Below are 20,918 nucleotides of genomic sequence, written 5' to 3'. Positions count from 1 at the left end.
GGTACAACTTACCTGACCTGTAACTTTGACACATGGCAGATCTACATTTGAATTTCCACTTGTTAGGTTAAGCAAAATCTTTGAGCCTCAGATTAGCACAACAGGGTTATTGCAGCAATTAAGTGAGCAAATGTACACAGAGCTCATGACTGGTGTGCCCAGCTGACTGAAAGTACAGCTGACTTGAACTTGGGTTTGAACTCCAAGGGTGCACTTAGACACTGAGTTTTCTGATACAGTACAGTAAATGTATTTTCTTTTTTCTAGTTTACTCTAAGAATACAGAATTGTAATACATATAACACAAAAAATGTTAAACAACTGTTTATGCTATGAATAAGGTTTCTGATCAAAAAGGCTATTAGTGGGGGATCCCTGGGTGGCGCAGTGGTTTGGCGCCTGCCTTTGGCCCAGGGCGCGATCCTGGAGACCCGGGATCGAATCCCACATCAGGCTCCCGGCGCATGGAGCCTGCTTCTCCCTCTGCCTGTGTCTCTGCCTCTCTCTTTCTCTCTGTATGACTATCATAAATAAATAAAATTTAAAAAAAAAATAAAAAAAAAAGGCTATTAGTGGTTAAGTTTCTAGGGAGTCAAAAATTATATATGGATTTTTGACTCTACAGGGGGTTGGTGCTCGTCAGCCCAGTGTTGTCCACGGGTCAACTGTACTCAAATACTTGTACTTTTAATATTTGTACTCAAATACTGTACTTTCTTATGATTTCTTCAACGTATGAATAAAAATCTAAAATAACAAACCACTCTCTTTCGTACATGTGATTGCTGAATGTCTGAGACATTGTTGAACATTAACTTTAAAAATAGAAAGCTTTAAAAACTGCTGAGATGATAAAGTGTCTTCATCCCTGCCCTTTCCCACCACCAAACGCCCTTCACAATTCCTTAAGTGTCACGTCAACGCTATTAACATGCTATTTGGAGATCACTGTAACTCAGACTTTCAATTCTACAGCAGAGAGGTGAAGGTCATGACAAATTTTTACTGAAAGATAATTTTTTAAAAAACTAGAAGAGTCCATGTCATTTTATTCCTATGGTCTATTCTAGCTTGATGAATTTCCAGTGAAAAGTTACTGCTCTGTTTTTTTTTTTTTTTTTCTGGCTCAGAAAATGCAGGTTTTAATATAAGGCTGGTGGGCAATGAACCGAGTTCACCATTATTACTATGACCCAGAACTCTTTTAAATGTTTGGGAGATCATCTTTACGCTGGTACTAAAGAGGACATCTGCCAACATCTATTATTTACGCTTGACACTAAAGTGAACCGTTTCTTCTGAAGGATATGTGGTGTCTGGCCCAACTGAGCATAGAAAGAGCTCTGCAATATCCTCTCTGTTCGCTCACATCACAGATGGTGACCGGGGCTTAGGCACTAAAGCTGCGCATCACTCAGGGAGGAGGTTCCAGGGGATGCTCTCCGGCAGCGGATGGGCTCCTCACAGGCGCAGCTGGGATGAACCCGGAGACCAGAGCCCAGCGCCCATCACTTCGCACCCACACTTGGGGAACCAACCACTTCCCAACCAAGCCTTCGCGGGGCGGAGCCCGGCGAAGACCCAGGCCTGCGATCCGCAGCCCCCGGGTCCGATGTCCGCGCGTGACCTCTGGGCACCGGGAGGAGCTCCGCGCGGCGAGGCTCCCCTGCTTTCCGGGGAAGTTGGCAAGGGCAAGTTGGAGTCACGCGCGGGAAGGTTACTCACGGGAACGGCCCGACGTCCTCCGTCCTCCGCCCGCGCTCCCTCGGGGAACAGGGTCTAAAGCGGCGGCAGCCCGAGAGCTGCAGCCGAAGCGGCCGCCGCTGCCACAACCGCCCGGGCGTGGCAGGGACAGAGGGCGACTTCACAACATCATCACTCGGCGACTTCGCTTTGGCAGCGGGGCCGGCTCCTCCGCAGCCCCAGACATTGGAGAAGAGCGGAGGAGACCCGCTCTCCCGGCAGCCTCCGCGGCGTCGGCGCACTACCTGCCGGGAAGTGTGGTCTTCCCGAGCGCCCGCCCCCTCCGCCTCCGGAGTCGCCGCGCGCCTGTCCCGCCCCCTCAGCGAGGAGGCCCCGCCCCCGAAGCCGCCGGGCCCCGCGGCGGGAGGCGGGGCCGCGACCCTGGGGCGAGTCCAGTCCGGGCGGGCTGCCCGCGGCGGGGGCAGAGCTCCAGGCCCGCAGCCCGAGGCCGGGTCGCGCCGCCTTGCTGCGCCCCGCGGCCCGCGCGCTCGCAGGGCCCCCTCGGTGGGCCGGGCTCCCGGGGCCGTGGGGCCCCGCTCCGTTGGCCTCCTGAGGAGAGTCGCCGGTCGTGGTCGCCGCCAGGGTAAAGAGGGGAGGCCGGGCGGAGGAGGGGGCTGGCGTCGGGCCGGGTCGGGAGCCTGAGGGAGCGCGGCTCGGTCCGCGCGCACCTCGCGAAGCCCGAGGCTGGAACTTGCCGCCCCGCCTCGAACCCACGCCCTGGCCGCGGGCGGGCGGGCGGGGGGAGCGGCGTCTGGAGTCCGGCTGGCGGGGCGAGCGGCCCCCGAGCCCCGGGCCGTCGGGCGGCGGCGGCGGCACCTGCGCTCGCGGTGGGCGGCGCTTGCCAGGTGCGCGAGGCGCCAGCTGCCCGGGTCCGCCCCCGCTCCCCGCCCCCTCCTCACCCCTCACCTCGGGCCGCGCGCTCGAGCCTGGCGGAGCGTCCCGGCGGGAGACACCCTGTGGCCGCGGCTCTGAGCCGCCTCCTGCGAGTTCGCCTTCGCGATCCCCCCCTCGAAGCAGGACGAGGAAGGAGCCTCTTCACAAAATTAAATGCTCAAGCTTCGTTTTGTTCCCGGTATTTAAAGTGAGCGTCGTGTTTTTCCCCTCGTGGCTTTGTGGTGCCAAACACCCTTTTCCTGAAAACTTGGTCAGGATTTTGTGACACGGCGGCTGCCGAGCGCAGGTCCGGGTGGCGCACAGTAGGCGCTCAGGAAAGATTTTTTTTTGAAAGCATGAGTCATGTTGCTAAGTTTCGGAAATCTATAGCGAGTTGTGCGTCGCTGCAATTTTTGAGATTTTATGGGTTCTCAAGGTCCCTTTGAAAATTACAGTAATTTTAAGGCTTAGCAGAGATCGGGGTTGTTGTTGTTTTTGCGTTCCCTCTAACAATAGCCTCTGCTGGATGCCTAAATTAACTCAAAACCCGAGTTCTGTAAATAAATGCGCCCTGTGATTTTCACAGAAATTGTTAACCTTTGATATTAAAGTCTTTGGATGAACTATTCTATAATGGAGCAAATTTAAATTATTTATAAAGCTTTATACCCTAATTAGCTTGTTAGATACAAATGCAAAGGACTACACTAATGTAATATATTTAGAAATACGGGTCTCAAGTATGATTTCTTTAAAAAGGATTTATATTCACATCTAGTGAAAGCGTGCAGGAGAAAATCTACCCGCCCAACCCCCCCCAACCCCAAACTGTACCCTTTACCAGGTGCAGCTGCTGCCTTGACCTCAAAATGTCTGGTAAAATGATCTCTTAAGCATCTGGCATATCTAAAGCAGAAATCTGTGAGATTAAGCCACCTCAGTGGAACAACTCCTTTGTACTCACAATTCATAAAATCGTGTCAGTTTCTTCGGAGTATTTCTGAAATAATAGATAATGTAAGAGAATTAAAGTTTTTTTTGTTCTTGTTTAAGAACTTACTGATACGAAGTGGAAGAAGCAAGAAACAAAATCCTGTTAACCAGAAAATTGAATTAATCAGCGACCTCCCTAATCTTCCTGTGAGAATGTGAACTGCAAGTGGTCAGGGCCTTGTCTGCCCTGATCACCAGTGAGTGTCCCCAGTGCCTGACCATGGTCACCATTCATTAAGCACTTAGAGAATGAATACTTGGCTGTTTCAGATTAATGGTGTCGTGACTTTCTACGTGTGTATGGTTTCTTCATTTATTTGGACATTTCCTTAGAGTTGATTGCTAGAAGTGAGACTTTTACTGGGTCAAAAGGTATGAGTATTTTCATGGTTATTGAAACATTGCCAACTTGCTTTCCAAGTGAGCCTTACATTTTTCGGCTGCCACCAGTAAGTAATATGTGAGTGTACCTCTCAGAGTATCCACTGGAGCTCTTATATTGATGCGTGCAGTATTTGGTAGTTATGAGCCCTTTCAGATGAAGTATCTCTGATTCAATCACCCCGGAAGGTGGGCAGGGCAGGTATTGCTTTCCCCCTTTTGTATTACAGCAAATACCACTGCCTTAAGTTGATGATAATGAATAGCAAGTGACTAAATAATCATACCCTTTGAGGTTTTTCCTCCCCCTCTTCTCTACTTTTGGTTTGTAGTGAATATTCTGAATAAATTCATATCTTTCCTTAACAGTAAAATTGGATAATGCTGTATAATATGTATTGTTTACAAAATCTTCCTTTTCTTTTCGCTTAGGTATTTGCAGGGACCTTGATTAAACTTGGGGATTTCATTAAAATGAAATAATAAACCACAATTAACAAGAAAGAGATATTCCTTAGTTATAAGGAAAAACCCAGCACTAGGAAGTTCAGAACATTGCCACCCTTTCTGTTAGGAAAAATCTGGAAAGTTTTGGTGGTGCCCTTGTAGTTCTTTAACTCTAAAGAAGTTGCTATTTTAAAATTCTGAATCTGTTGCAGTCTTCATAAACTATTGAGGTTAATACTCTACTAGTGATAGTGGACAGGAATTATTTGTATAATTTCATATCTTTCATATATGTCAAATTCTAGGAAGAACAGAGAACTAAGAATTGTGTTAAAAATATTCAGCCTTCAGAAATATTATTTTTATGTTAAGACTGAAATTACTCTTTTAAAAATATGTGACAACGAGTAAATGTTATTAATTCCTAGTGTGTTGCTAATGCAGATTCTTTCCCAAATTTGCTAATCATGGACCCCAAATGACTTAATTGGCAATTAATCCAATCAGGAAGCTTTGGAACCTTCAAGGTTTACTTATAACTAGAATCATTGGAAATTCTAATGAGTCCAACATTGATTTTCTATATTGCTTTCACATTTGCTTAAGTTCCTTTTTTTTTTTTTTTTTTTAAGATTTATTTATTTATTCATTCAGAGAGAGCGAAGAGAGAGGCAGAGACACAGGCAGAGGGAGAAGCAGGCTCCATGCAGGAAGCCGGATGTGGGACTCGAACCTGGGTCTCCAGGATCACACCCCGGGCTGCAGGCAGCGCTAAACCACTGCGCCACTGGGGCTGCCCTTAAGTTTCTTTAAAAAAAGTAGTACAGAAAAAATAGGGAAGGAGAGATGCAGGTATATTGGTCTTTGGAAATACTCAGAATCTCCCTTCAACTTCACTCTGCCTTTCTGTTGTGATGGCAGATCAAATAGTGTTACATAAAAAGAAACACTCTTTAAAGACACTTTTCAGAAATGTCTCCAGTTGTTGCATCAAAGAATAGCTGCCTAAATATCATATGGGTTTATAGCAGCTAGTTCTTCCAGGAGCTTTTATGTAAATCTAAATTTTGCTTTTGTTTTTTATAACAGAATATTTCTTCATCTTGAAGATAAAGCAAAAGTCTTTTGGAGTAGATGGGTTTTTGACATTTTCTGTGAACTAAAAAGATTCAATGTCTCTCTTGGTAAGTTTGTGTTAACACAGATTTAATTTCAGGACATGTGGGTCCCGCAGTCGGTTATGCCTCTGACTCTTGGTTTCTGCTCACGTCATGATCTCAAGGTTGTGAGATCCTTAGGTCAGACTCTGTGCTCTGTAAGACATAGGCTTGGGATTCTCTCTCCCTGCAAGCTCCACCCCCACACTCAGGCCAAGACAATAAATGAGAGATGCTTGGATGGCTCAGTCAGTTAAGTGTTTGCCATTAGGTCTTGATTTCAGGGTCTTGGAATTGAGCCCCACGTAGGGCTTCCTGCTCAGCAGGGAGTCTACTTCTTCTCCCTTTGCTCTTCCACACTGCTCATACATTCTTTCTCCTCTCCCTCTCTTTCAAATAAATAAATCTTTAAAAAATAAGATGAAATAACATAAATCTCTTTTTTAAAAGATTCTATTTATTTATTCATAAGAGACATAGGCAGAGAGTGAAGTAGACTCCACACGGGGAGCCCAGTGTGGGACTGGATCCTGGGATTCCAGGATCACTCCCTTGGCCGAAGGCAGGTGCTCGGCCGCTGAGCCATCCAGGTGTCCCATAAAGAAATCTTAAAAAAAAAAAAAAAAAGCATAGATCTAATTTGGTACTATCAGAGTAGTTAGATGTTAGTGCATAACATTGAAGGCAAATTCTGATGAGATACTGTTAATGCTGAGTTGTTATTTTGACCTGAATGGCTTCTGGTCTTAAGAAATGAGTTAAATTCTCATTGAGTTTTTGTTGCTTTAAAAAAGAGCTTCTCCTATACTTTTCTGATATATTCATCATTCATTTCCTTTGTCCCATCCCACTTTTTTCCATACCTTTACTGTACTTAGATATGCCTCTCCCATCTAGTTAGCTATCTTATCCTTAAATCTTTCAAAAATCCCTTTTACAAATTTCCATTAGACCAAAGGCAAGCAAAATAATACTAAAAATCAGCCTCTTAACAACAATATAGAAAACAGTTGGATCAATGTATAGTATGATATATAGATTACAACTTGTTTTTTGTTTATATTAGATCCATGGCATCTAGATTGAGAACCAAGAATCATATGGTAAAAAATATTCAACCTACCGAAAATATTACTTAAATTAAGTAGTTTCACGTCTTTCATCATGTCTTCTTCTATAGAACATAATACAATATCTGACTTGATTAAAGTATGATCTTTTAAAAAGTGATGGGTACATTTGTATGATGATTTGCAGTTTATAAATACTTTTATATATCTCATTCAGTCTTCAAAATTATGAGTGACAGGTGGTTTAATCCTTGTTTTGAGTTTGGCCCGAGATTGCCAAGGCTCAAATTCATATCTGCCAATCCACTCCATTGTTTACCAAGTCTGAGAGACAGAACTATGAAGTGAGGAAATACAGAATGGATTTGTTGGATTTATTGTATAATTTGTTATATGAAATATACAGAATGCACTTACTTTATTTTTAAAGTAAAGATTCTCTACTTAAAAGGGGAGCTTTAGGAGCTCCTGGCTGGCTCAGTCAGTAGAGCATATGACTCTTGATCTTGGGGTGTAAGTTCAAGCCCTGTGTTGGGGGTAGACATTACACAAAAATAAAATCTAAAAAAAAAAAAAAAATGGTGGACAGCTTTATCTATCAATAAAGCACATTGATGTGAAATACCTACCTGATTTTCTGGTGCTGGGGTAAACGAATATTTTCTGTAAAAGGACCAGATAGTATTTGTGTGGTATATGGTCTTTGTAACAAATTACTCTTCTGTTTTTGTGCTGTGAAAACAGTCATAGACAATATTTAAATGAAAAAAAAAATGAATGTGTTCAAGTAAAACCTTCTTTACTGAAACAGGTGGTGGTTCAGACTGGTTTGTGGACCCCTGCTCTAAAGGATTACTTAAGATTCACCATTTTATATCAGTTTATAAATTGCGTGAGTTGTAAAAGGGCATTTGATAGAAGAAGATCCAGAGATTTAGAGGACTGTGTGGATTCTCAGGGCTTCTGAATTTTGGAAAAAGAGTATCTTATTTATTCAATTATTCTATAATTATGGGTTTTGTGAAAAATAATAGAAATTAATGTGTGATTTAAATTTGTTCAGTTAATAATTTTACATTTAATACTTCCTGTAATGATGAAATATTTAGAATTCTTTGAATATTTTCCTACATGAGATTTTTGTACAACTGAGATAAAATTGATGTTTATACTTATGAAGGATTCTTCCTCATTCAAGTTTTTTTCCTCTGTTGGAGAGCTAAGAAATATTGTTTTCAAAGGAGCAACATAAGTCAAATATTTTCCTTTAGATGCCCTAGTAGATATAACTGCTTTACATTTGGCTATTATGGTAGTAGATTTAAAAATTACATTAAAAATATTTTAGGGCAGCTTCTGGATGGTTTTAAATCTATTTGTGCTGTCTAAAAGACCTTAATGTAGGGATCCCTGGGTGGCGCAGCGGTTTGGCGCCTGTCTTTGGCTCAGGGCGTGATCCTGGAGACCCCGGGTCGAATCCCACGTCGGGCTCCCGGTGCATGGAGCCTGCTTCTCCCTCTGCCTGTGTCTCTGCTTCTCTCTCTCTAACTATCGTAAATAAAAAAATAAAAAATAAATAAAAAATAAATTAAAAAAAGACCTTAATGTATATATATTTCATGGGCTATTATATTCATCAGCATCTCATTGATTCATTGTGGATATAAAAAATGTTTGGAAGAATAAGCTATGAGTGTTTTATGACTTTTATAACTTGAACAGCTAATGAACATGCTAACATTTTTTAGAAGTCAGCAAAAACATTTTGCCTTATAGTATTGGCTGGTTTTAGCTGTCTTCACATTAGTGATCACTTTCTTGCACTGTGAAAATTCTATATAAAGGTAATGAAATATGAAGGTCCACCATATTATTTTATAAAATGTTTTCTTATTTCTATAAACCAAAAACGTGGATCACTACTCTTGAGAATGAATTAGGGTCAATGTAAGTTTTTTAAAGTATGCCCAATGTGTCTTTTAATTTTAAAGATTTATTTATTTTATTTATTTTTTAAAGATTTATTGATTTATTTATTCATGATAGACATAGAGGCAGAGAGAGGCAGAGACACAGGCAGAGGGAGAAGCAAGTTCCATGCCGGGAGCCCGATGCAGGACTCAATCCTGGGACTCCAGGATTGCGTCCTGGGCCAAAGGCAGGTACTAAACCATTGAGCCACCCAGGGACCCCCTATTGATTTATTTTAGAGAGAGAGATTGAGTGCACAGGGGGTAGGGGCAGAGGCAGAGGCAGACGGAAAGGGAGAGAGTCCTAAGCAGATTCCTCACTGAGCATGGAACCTGTCGCAGGGCTCAGTCCCACAATGCTGAGACCATAACCTGAGCCAAAACCTGAGTCCAACACTCAATGACTGCACCACCCTGGTGCCTCTAAAAATATGCCTAATATGTCTCAAATTAACTTTTTAATTTAAGTGATGGATATTTTTTAGAAAAATTTTTATAGGCTTGAATATATTTTGGTAACTATATTAGAGGTCTGCCTAAGACCACCTCCAGGTTTGGTGATTTGCTAGGAGGACTTGTAAAACTTAGTCTTATAGTCATAATTAAGTTTTGTCACAGACAAAGAACACAAAGCAAAATCAGTGGAGGAAGGAGGTACATGGAGTAAAGTTCAAGGAAACCAGGCTCAAACTTTCAAGAGTCCTTCTCCCATGGAGTCACATAGAATGTACTTAATTCTCGCAGAATAGTGACAACATGTGTAAAATGTTAGCTACCAAGGAAACTCATTAGAGACTCATTTCTCAGACTTTTTGGCGGGGGACTGATCATGTAGGTACCTTCTGCTAGCAGGTAACAAAATTTCAGACTTCCAGAAAAAAAGAGTATTCAGCATAAGCCATATTGTTTATATGGTTTATGCCCATGATCTGTTCTTATTAGTGAATGATAGGACCCTTCCCAAAATCCAAGTTCCCAGATACTAGCCAAGGGCCAACTTTTCAAGCAAGCCTTTTCTTTTCTTTTCTTTTCTTTTCTTTTCTTTTCTTTTCTTTTCTTTTATTTATTCATGAAAGAGAGAGAGAGGCAGAGACACAGGCAGAGGGAGAAGCAGGCTCCCTGCAGGGAGCCTGACGTGGGACTGGATCCAGGGTCTCCAGGATCACGCCCTGGGCTGAAGGCAGGCACTAAACTGCTGAGCCACCCCGGCTGCCCTAAGCAAGCCTTTTCTAAGGATAGCAATTTTAGGCCTGATGTGTAATTCTCTTCTGTACAGCGATATTAATGATTATTGTGAAAGATTCTGAGTAAATGTTACAAAATATATGTAAATACCAAATACAAGATGTAAGTGACTGGTGGTTGTTTTCAATATGAGGAAGAGTAATAAGTATCTTCAAAAACTTTAATTGCCCATTTTATTCACTCTAGACAAACCAGTAGAAACTTTGCACAGGAAATGATTCTATAGCTATCCTGACATTGTTAGCTTCTGTTCTTCAGGGACGAGTTTTTCATAAGAGAGTGGAGATTTAAATCAAAGTATTGTGGTAAGATTGATAAGGCATACAAACTACAGGAATTCATCTTAAAATAGTAATTTAGGCTGAAAAAATGACAAGTTAGTGAGAAATTCTGGCATTATTTTAAATGAAAGGAAGTGTGATTACTTTTAAGTGACTATAGAGTGTTAAGTAGACATGAATGAGCTTTTCTTGAAGACTCATTTGATATTAATACTTTAAGTGTTCATGAGATGCTTCAAAATAATTTATTACAAAAGTCTCTTTTACACAATTTGTTTATGCTTTTGACATACTTTTTCTTCCTAAGTAGAATAAGGTCAGCTTTACCCCATGTGATAAGTCACAAGGAAGCGTTACATTTCTTTATTGACAATATGTGATAATAGGACCATAGGTTAAAAGCAGGAAAATGTGAATTGTGATAATGGAACTAAATCTATTTTTAATTTGCATTCAGTTGAAGTAAGATGTTTACCACCTTAAGAAACAAAATTGGTTCCAGATATACTCATTGTGTAGTTTAATGTGGATAAACACAATTCCTACATTTAAGAAACAAAGGATTTGAGGACTAAAATTAAATTGATTACAATGAGTACAGCAGAATAATTTTTAGCTAAATATTCAAAACAAAACTGAAAGATGATGAAAGGATTAAAACTTAATATCAGCAGTGAAAATGAATTGGTATTATGATTTCCAGTCTTATTTTTCACTTATTTCATGCGTTTCTGAATTTCCAGGATTGTTTCTGCACTTCACGAACACAAGTTGAATCACTCAGACCTGAAAAACAGTCTGAAACCAATATCCATCAATACTTGGTAAGACAATGGTTAAGTACAATTAATATTCTTCCTTGCTTTCTGTAGTATCATAGTACAGAATGTAATTCCTAGTTCTTCATATCTCTCTTTACAGTATCTTTTACTGTTTCTTCTTCCTCTAGTTCTGTTACTCTTCAGAAGTTTACGGTTGACCTCTTCTGCCTAAACAGGCTCCCCCTCAGCAGCACCTATTCCTAGGCTCCAGTTGGTCAGATTTCAGACTGTCCTGTAGCTTCAGGTCATGAGAGGACTCTGGCATCAAGCAGGACTGTTGATTCTCAAATTTTTACCTATAGCCCCACACTCCTTCCTGGGCACTAGATGTATCTATAAAATGCCTGCAATCAAACTTTTCAAAGGCATCTCTATGCAGTTTGAGTAAAACCTTAATCTATCAAACTTCTCTGATCATTGTATTTCTTTCTTTGGCTAATGAAAACCCATCTACTAAGTCACCCTAACTAGAAACTTAGAAGTTATCCTGTTACTTGTCTCTACCCCCCACCCCAACATCTAGTTATACACCAAGTGTTTTGTGTCTGTCTCTGAAATGCCCTCGAGTCCCTAACCAGCACCTTATCACTGCTACTTCCCAAATCTCATCATCTCTTACCTGGATAATTACAAGTAGACACATTACCTCTACTTTCCTAGATAAACCTCCTCTCACACTCAGATCAGTATTCAACACTGTTACCAGTATGGGCCTGTTTGTGTCACTTTCCTGCTTTAAAACGTTCATTGGAAAAACAAAACAAAACAAAAAAAACCAAAAACAAAAAAAAAATAAATAAAACGTTCATTGGTTTCCTGCAGCCTATGGGATAAAGCCTAAACTTCTTAGTATAATATAAGGACTCTTAATGGTTTGGAATATGTCTAATTTTTTAGTTTCATTTCTTGCTACTAAGCCTTAGCACATACTCTTTTTTTTCTGATTAAAATACTCTTCTTGGACAGCCCCAGTGGCACAGCGGTTTAGCACCGCCTGCAGCCCGGGGTGTGATCTTGGGGACCCGGGATCAAATCCCACGTCGGGCTCCCTGCATGGAGCCTGCTTCTCCCTCTGCCTGTGTCTCTGCCTGCCTCTCTCTCTCTCTCTCTCTCTCTGTGTGTCTCTATGAATAAATTTTTTTAAAAATCTAAAAAAAATAAAATGAAATGAAATACTCTTCTTCTTCTGTCTCCAGAATTCCTCCTCATTCATGAAGTTAGCTCAAACATCACATCTCTGAATTGTTTCCTCTTGTACATTTTATTCCATTATGCTCCTACAAATCTTAGACATTCCCAGAAAATGATATTTATTATATTGCCTCACAATAATTGATATACGTGTCTAACTAGAACATGATTTTCATAAAATAGGCATCCTGCTTTTTTCATCTGTATTTCCCCTGGGCGATGCCTGGTATATATTAAATAATAATTTTTTTAAAAGATTTTATTTATATATTCATGATAGTCACAGAGAGAGAGAGAGAGAGAGAGAGAGAGAGAGAGGCAGCGACACAGGCAGAGGGAGAAGCAGGTTCCATGCAGGGAGCCCGACGTGGGATTCGATCCCAGGTCTCCAGGATCGCGCCCTGGGCCAAAGGCAGGTGCCAAACCGCTGCGCCACTCAGGGATCCCTAAATAATAATTTTAAAAACATGCTTGGGAATAAATATTTCTCTGGGGTCCTCCCTTCCTAAATTCTTACTTTATTCTGAAATTCTTAGTACAAAATGGAATCTGCCTTGCAAATGCCTTGTTTTCCTATAAAATAAAGTCATGCCAGTTATTCCTATTTGTAAGTTTATCTTGATCCTATTTTCAGTTGTCTTCATTTTTCTCATTTCACTTTTTACTCACTAATGTTCTTAAGTCTTTCAGTCTTCTGTCCTTTTGTGTAATAAAATATATTATCCAATCCAAGTTTTCATTCAAGAATTACTCTTCAGATTGAGGCAGTCTGCTATTGTCCCCTTACTGTTGCCAAGAGAGAGGTCTTAAACTTCAGGAAACTTCTATAGTTGCGGCTGCCTGTGTGTGTGTGTGTGTGTGTGTGTGTGTGTGTGTGAGTGTGTGTGTGTTTCTGGGTCTTTTTGGGGGTGGGCTGGTATTAAAATACATTACAAAATTTACCATCTTAGCCATTTTTAAAGTGTACAATCAAATACATTCATAGTGTTGTGCAGCTGTCACCACCAACCTCTATAACTCTTTTCATCATGTAAAACTGAAACTGTGTATCCATTAAACAATAACTCCCCATTCTCTCTCTCCCTCCCAAGTCTCTATCAACCACCATTCTACTTTCTGTGATTTTTTACTAAGTACCTGGTATTAGTGGAATCATACTGCATTTGTCTTTTTGTGATTGAATTAAATTTCATTTAGTGTCCTCAAGGTTCATTTGTGTTTCCGCATATTGCAGAATTTCCTTATTTTTTAAGGCTGAAAGCTTTCCATTATGTGTACATACCACATTTTGCTTACCCATACATCTGTTGATGGACACTTGGGTTGATTTGACTTTGTGGTTATTGTGAATAATTATGCTATCTATGAACGTGGGTGTGCAAATATCTGATTTCAGTTCTTTGGGTTTACCCAGAAGCAGGATTACTGCATCATATGGTAATGCTATTTTAATTTGGGGGGAACCACCATACTGTTTTCTACATTTTTTATTCCTATCAACAGTGCACAAGAATTCCAGTTTCTCTACATCCTAGCCAACACTTCTTTATTTTCTGTTTTTTGATAGTAGCCAACCTAACAGGTGAGAGGTGGTATCTCATTGTAGGTTTTTTGTTTTTGTTTTTGGGGGGTTTTTTCCTCTCATTGTAGTTTTGCTTTACATTTCTCTAATAACTAGTGATGTTGAATATCTTGTCATGTGCTTATTGGCCACTTGTATGTCTTCTGTGTGTGGAGAAAGGTCGGTGCAAGTCCCTTGCCCTTTTTTCAATGGAGTTTTATTTTGTTGTTGAGTTTTAGAAGTTCTATTTATCTTCTGGATATTAACACCTTACCAGATATTTACAAATGTAAATATCTCACATTCTATGGGTTGCCTTTTAACTTTGTTGTTAGTATTTCTTTGATGCCCAAAATTTAAAAATTTCATGAAGTCATTTTGTCTATTTTTCTTTTGTTCCTTATACTTTTGCTGTCATTTACAAGAAATCATCTCTAAATCTGATGTCATAAAGGGGCAGCCCCGGTGGCTCAGCGGCTTAGCGCCATCTTCAGTCCAGGGCATGATCCCGGAGAGCCGGGAGTCCCATATCAGGCTCCCTGCATGGAGCCTGTTTCTCCCTCTGCCTTTGTCTCTGCCTCTCTCTCTCTGCGTGTCTCTCATGAATAAATAAATAAAATCTTTAAAAATAAATAAATAAATCTGATGTCATAAAGCTTTTGCCCTATGTTTTCTTCTACGAATTTTATTGTTTAAGGTATTAAATTTAGGTCCTTGATCCATTTTGAGGTAATTTTTGTATATGGTGTTAGATAGGCATCCAACTTCATTCTTTTGTATGTGGATATACACTTTTCCTAGCACCATTTGCTGAATATACTGTTCTTGTTTTATTGAATGGTTTTGACACCCTTGTCAAATATCTTTTTTTCTTTGTTCATTTGTTTTCTTATATTTCACATATGAGTGAGATACTGTATTTGTCCTTCCCTGACTTATTTCACTTATATTCCCTCTAGATCCATCAGTGTTGCAAATAGCAACATTATTAAGAAATACATTATTTCTTAATACATAAGAAGTACATTATTTCTTATGGCTGAATAATATTCTATTGTGTATATATACCACATATTCTTTATCCATTTATCTATCAATGGACACTTGGGTTGCTTCCATATTTTGACTATTGTAGAGGTGTGTATATCTTTTTAAATTAGTGTTTTCATATTCTTTGGGTAAATACACAGGATGGAATTACTAGATCATATCGTAGGTCTTTGTTAACTTTTTGAGGAACCTCTGTACTGTTCTCCACAGTGGCTATACCAGTTTGCATTCCTACCAAGAGTGCAAGAGGGTTCCTTTTTTTCCACAACCTTGCCAACACTTGTCATTTCTTGTGTTCTGGATTTTAGCTATTTTGACAGATGATATTTCATTTTGGTTTTGATTTGCAGTTCCTGAGGATTAGTGATATTGAGCGTCTTTTCATGTCTCCATTGGCTATCTTATGTTTCTTTGGAGAAATGTCTGTTCATGTCTTCTGCCCATTTTTTTATTGGATTATTTTTTGGGTGTTGAGTTGTATAAATTCTTTATTTTTTGGGTATTAGTAGATATATCTTTTGCAAATATATTTTCCCATTCAGTAGGTTGCTTTTTTGTTTTATTACTACCTTTGCCGTGCAGAAGCTCTTTATTTTGATGTAGTCTCAATAGTTTATTTTTCCTTTTGTTTCCCTTGCCTGAGGAGATCTATCTAGAAAATAGACAGTCATGGGGGAAATGTGAACCTCGGTTTTTTTGAGCTTGCCTTTGACTAGTTGTAATAAGAATCCATCAAAACTCATGTCTGGACCTCTCTCTGGCTGAGGCAGCTCTAATTACTGGGACTGAGCTCTAGAAAGAGCTTCTGTTAGGACAATCAGCCTGTTGCTTGTTTTTGCTCTGCTGAATGCCTCCTTTTTTGCACTTTCTGACATGCTTTAATATATTGTTATGTATCCAAAGCAGTAATTGCTTCAACTTTCAGAATTCAACTTTCATTAGCCATAGCTAATGTCAGAGAAATTACTACCTGTGCTCTCTTCTAGAATTTTTTTTGGCTTCAAGTCTCACATTTAGGTCCTTACTCCATTTTGCATTTGTTTTGTGTATGGTATAAGAAAGTGGTCCAGGTTCATTCTTTTGCATGTAACTGTCCAATTTCCCAACACTGTTGAAGAGATTTTTTTCCCATTGCATATTCTTGCCTCCTTTCTCATAGATTAATTGACCACATAATCATGAGTTTATTTCTGGGCTCTCTTTTCTGTTCCATTGACATGTGTATCTATTTTTATATTAATACCATACTGTTTTGAATACAACAGCTTTGTGGTGTATCTTGATATCTGAGATTGTGATACTTCCAGTTTTGTTTTTCTTTTTCAAGATTGCTTTGACTATTTGAGGTCTTTTGTGTTTCCATACAGATTTTAGGATATTCATTCTAGTTCTATGAAAAATGCTGTTAGAAATTTGATAGGAATTACTTTAAATATGTAGATTGCTTTTGGTAGTATGAACATTTTAACAATATTGATTATTCCAGTGCATGAGCATGGACTATGTTTCCACTCGTTTGTGTCATCTTCAGTTTTTCTTATCAGTGTCTTATAGTTTTCAGAATATAGGTCTTTTACCTCTTTAAGTTTATTACTAGGTATTTGTTCTTTTTGGTGAAATTGTAAATGGTGTTTTTTTAAATCTGTTTCTGCTATGTTATTATTAGTGTATAGAAATGCAACAGATTTCTGTATGTCGATTTTGTGAGTTTATTGAATTCCTTTATCAGTTCTAGTAGTTTTTTGTCAGTCTTTAGGATTTTCTGTATGTAGTATCATGTCATCTGCAAATAGTAAAAATTTATCTTTTTTCTTACCAATTTGGATACCTTTTATTTCTTTTTGTCGTCTGATTGCATTGGCTAGGACTTCTAGTACTGTGTTGACTAAAAATGGTGGAAGTGAACCTCCTTTTTCTTGCTCTGGTCTTATGGGGAAAGCTCCCAGTTTGTCACCAGTAAGTATGATGTTAGGTGTGGATTTTTAATATATGGCTTTTATTATGTGGAGGTATGTTTCTCTAAACTTCCTTTGTTAAGAGTTTTATCATGAATGGATGTTTTACTTGTCAAATGCTTTTCTGCATCTGTTGAAGTGATCATATAGTTTTTTATCCTTGCTCTTATTGATGCAGTGTATCACATTAATTGATTTGTGAATATTGAACCACCTTGTATCCCAGGAATAAATTCCACTTGATCGTAGTGAATGATTTTTTTAAGTATTGTTGGATTCCACTTGCTGATTTTTTTTTTTTTTTTTTTTTTTTTTTTTGCACTTAGGTTCATCAGAGGTCTTGGCCTATAGTTCTGTTACTTCTGTGGTGCCGTTAGCTGGTTTTGGTATCAGGGTAATTCTGGCCTCATATAATGAATTTGGAAGCTTTCCTTGCTCTTCTTTTTTTGAAATAGTTTGAGAAAATAAGTATTAACTCTTCTTTAAATATTTGGTAGAATTCACCTGTGAAGCCCTCTGGTCCTGGCTTTTTATTTGTTGATTACTGATTCAGTTTGATTGGTGATTCAATATCATTGTTGGTAATTGGTTTGTTCAAATTTTCCATTTCTCCCTGATTCAGTTTTAGTAGTTTATTTGATTCTAGGAATTTATCCATTTCTTATAGGCTTTCAGTTTGTTGGCATATAATTTTTATAATATCCTCTTATAATTTGTGTTTCTGTGGTTTAGGTTGGTATTTCTCTTCTTTTTCTTTTGAGTCTGGCTAAAGGCTTATCAATTTCTTTTTATCTTTTCAAAGAACCAGTTCCTGGTTTCACTGATCTATTCTTTCTTTAGTTTCTACTTAATTTATTTCTCCTCTAATATTTATTATTTTCTTCCTTCTACTGGCTTTGGGTTTTGTTTGTTCTTCTTTTTCTAGCTCCTTTAGGAATAAGGTTAGATTGTTTATTGGAGATTTTTCTTGCTGCTTGATGTGGACCTGTATTGCTATAGTCTTCCCTCTTAGAGTAGCTTTTGCTGTATCCCAAAGATTTTGGACTATTGTATTTTCATTTGTTTCCACATATATTTTCATTTCCTCTTTGATTTCTTTGTTGACTCATTCATTGCTTAGTAGCATGTTAATTAACTTCCATGTATTTAGTTTTTTTCCAGATTTTTACTTGTGGTTGAATTCTGGTTTCACAGCATTTTGGTCAGAAAGTTGCATGATATGATTTCAGTCTTTTTGAACTTGTTGAGGCATGTTTTATGGCCTAACATATGATCTGTTCTGGAGAATGTACCATGTGCACTTGAAAAGAATGTGTATTCCACTGTGTTAGGATGGAATGTTCTGAATATATCTGTTAGAAACATCTGGTCAATGTGTCATTCACAGTTACTCTTGGGGTACCTGGGTAGCTCAGTCAGTTAAGCATCTGACTCTTGATTTTGGCTCAGGTCATGATCTCAGAGCCCAGAGATCAAGCCCCATGTCAGGCTCCATGCTGGATGCAGAGCCTGCTTAAAATTCTGTGTCTGCCTCTCCCCCACTCTTTCTCCTTCTCTTAAAAAAATAAGAAAATTAAAAAATAAGAAGAGAAATAAAAACAAAGTCACTCTTTCCATGTTGATTTTCTGTTTGGATGATCTATGTATTGAACAAAGTGGGGTGTTAAAGATCTCTGCTATTATTGTATTACTATTGGTTTTTCCTTTGTGTCTATTAATAGTTGCCTTATGTATTTGGGTGGTCCGTTTTTGGGTACATAAACATTTACAATTGTGTATCTTCATTTTGGATTGTTCCCTTTATTATTATGTAGTGTCCTTCTTTGTCTCTTGTTACACTTTTTGTTTTAAAGTCTATTTTGCTTAACATAAGTATGGCTATGCCAGGTTTCTTTTCACTTCTATTTGCATAATATTTTCCCATCCCTTCACTTTCAATATGCATGTGTCTCTAGTTCTAATACGAATCTCTTGTAGGAAGCATAGATGAGTCGTTTTTTTATCCATTCAGTCATTCTGTTTTGTTTGTTTTGTTTTTAAGTTCAAGTTAGTTAATATACAGTGTAATATTAGTTTCAGGTGACGATATAGTGATTCGGCAACTCCAAACATCACCCAATGCTCATCACAACCAGTACACTCCTTAATCCTCATCACCTATTAAAGCCATCCTCCAATCCACCTCCCTTCTGGTAACCATCAGTTCTTTGTAGTTAAGAGTCTGTTTCTTGATTTGCCTCTCTTTCTCTCTTTTTTTCCCTTTGCTTGATTGTTTTGTTTCTTAAATTCCACACATGAATGAAATATATTTGTCTTTCTCTGACTTATTTCACTTAGCATAATGCTCTCAAGCTTCATCCATATCATTGCAAATGTCAAGATTGCATTCTTTTTTTATGGCTAACATCCCATTGTGTGTGTGTGTATGTATATATATATATATATATCTCACATTTTCTTTATTCATCAGTCATTGGACACTTGGACTGTTTCCATAAGAAAACAAGCATGGCTATTATAGGTAATGCTGCTGTAAACATTAGGGTGCATGTATCCCTTTGAATTAGTATTTTTGTATCCTTTGGGTAAATACCTAGTACTACAATTGCTGGGTCATAGGGTAGTTCTGTTTTTAACTTTTTGAGGAACCTCCATAATGTTTTCCAGAGAGGCTGCACCAGTTTGCATTCCCACCAGTGCAAGAGTGTTCTTTTTTTTTTTTTTTTTTACTGCAGCACTTTATTTTCCTCACACAATGATGCATTGCTGGGGCCTAATCTCACGTGACAGTAGAAAACCAAAATTTGTTGTCATCTCTTAAAGAATTGAGAATTGTGTACAAAAACCTTACCTAAATTAAAAGGATGAATAAATTTACAGTTATAAATGCAAACCATTTTCCAACTCAAGGCAATTAACCACCCATGGTGTTCTGGCAGGTGCATGTCTTCTTTAGAAAAATGTCTTTTTAAATTAGATTGTTTTTTGGTTGTTGGGTTGTGTAAGTTATTTTATATATTTTAGATACTAACCCTTTATCAGATATATGATTTGCAAATATCTTCTCCCATTCCTTTAGATTGCCTTTTAATTTTGTTTCCTTCACTGTACAGAACCTTTTATTTTGATGTAGTCCCAATTGAGTATTTTTGCTTTTGTTTCCCTTGCTCAAAAGACATATCTAGAAAGAAGTTGCTACAGCCAATATTAAAGAAGTTACTTCATTCTTTTCTAGGCTTTTTATGGTTTCAGGCCTTTCATCCATTTTGAATTTATTTTTGTATATGGATAAGAAAGTCATCCTGTTTCATTCATTTGTATGTTGCTGTCTAGTTCTTCCAGCACCATTTGTTGAAGAGATAGTATTTTTCTCATTGGATATTCTTTCGTGTTTTGTCAAAAATTAATTGATATATATTTGTGGGTTCATTTCTGGGTTTTCTGTTCTATTGATCTATGTGCCTATTTGTTTGCCATTATCATATTGTCTTGGTTATTATAGCTTTGTAATACAGCTTGATGTCTGGAATTATGATGCCTCTTTGCTTTTCTTTTTCAAGATTACTTTGGTTATTTGGGTTCTTTTATGGTTCCATACAAATTTGAGGATTGTTCTAGTTTTGTGAAAAATGCTGTTGATATTTTGATAGGGATTGCATTAAATGTGTAGATTACTTTGTACAGTATGGACATTTTAAAACTATTTTTTCTTCCAATCCATGAACATGGAATGTCTTTCTATTTCTTTCTGTTATTTTCAGCTTCTTTCATTAATGTTTTATAGTTTTCAGAGTATAGGTCTTTCACTTCTTTTGTTAGCTATCTTAATATTTTTGGTGCAGTTGTGAATGGGATTGACTCCTTGACTTCTCTTTCCACTGCTTCATTATTAGTATATAGAAATGGAACAGATTTCTGTTTGTTGATTTTGTATCCTGCAATTTTAATGGTTTCATTTATCAGTTCTACCAGTTTTTTGGTGGAGCCTTTTGGGCTTCCTATATATAGTATCATGTTATCTGCAAATAGTGAAAGTTTTACTTCTTTCTTAACGATTTGGATGCCTTTTTTTTTTTTTCCACTTGTCTAATTGTTGTGGCTAGGACTTTCAATACTGTGATGAATAAAAGTGCTGAGAGTTGACATCTCTGTTTTGTTCCTGACCACAAAGGAAAATCTC

General features: G+C 38.4%; 2 protein-coding genes across 7 annotated transcripts in view; one reads left to right on the top strand and one right to left on the bottom strand.

Moving 5' to 3' along the window:
* TRAK2 (trafficking kinesin protein 2) overlaps positions 1–2,028 on the bottom strand; it is a 63,690-nt gene extending 61,662 nt beyond the window's left edge. For 2 of the 4 annotated variants that reach the window (XM_026002541.2, XM_026002540.2), the window contains exon 1: positions 1,726–2,028. The gene's annotated coding sequence lies outside the window, so the exon portion shown is untranslated. The remainder of the gene's footprint in view (positions 1–1,725) is intronic. The other 2 variants (XM_026002542.2, XM_072741015.1) reach the window with 2 other exon arrangements.
* Positions 2,029–2,101: 73 nt separating this feature from the next.
* The window catches only part of STRADB (STE20 related adaptor beta), a 37,479-nt gene continuing 18,662 nt past the window's right edge, over positions 2,102–20,918 (top strand). The window contains exons 1-3 of one of the 3 annotated variants that reach the window (XM_072741016.1): positions 2,102–2,326; positions 5,527–5,621; positions 10,904–10,984. In XM_072741016.1, coding sequence (XP_072597117.1) covers positions 5,610–5,621; positions 10,904–10,984 — 93 coding nt within the window. In that variant the 5' untranslated portion in view covers positions 2,102–2,326; positions 5,527–5,609. Of the gene's footprint in view, positions 2,327–2,507; positions 2,825–5,526; positions 5,622–10,903; positions 10,985–20,918 lie in introns of those variants that run through there. The other 2 variants (XM_026002539.2, XM_026002538.2) reach the window with 2 other exon arrangements.

Source organism: Vulpes vulpes, chromosome 16, assembly GCF_048418805.1.
Source record: "Vulpes vulpes isolate BD-2025 chromosome 16, VulVul3, whole genome shotgun sequence".
In the NCBI taxonomy this organism is placed as follows: Eukaryota; Metazoa; Chordata; class Mammalia; order Carnivora; family Canidae; genus Vulpes; species Vulpes vulpes.
Note: the sequence above shows the minus strand (reverse complement) of the source record. Positions and strands in the feature narration are given on the sequence as shown.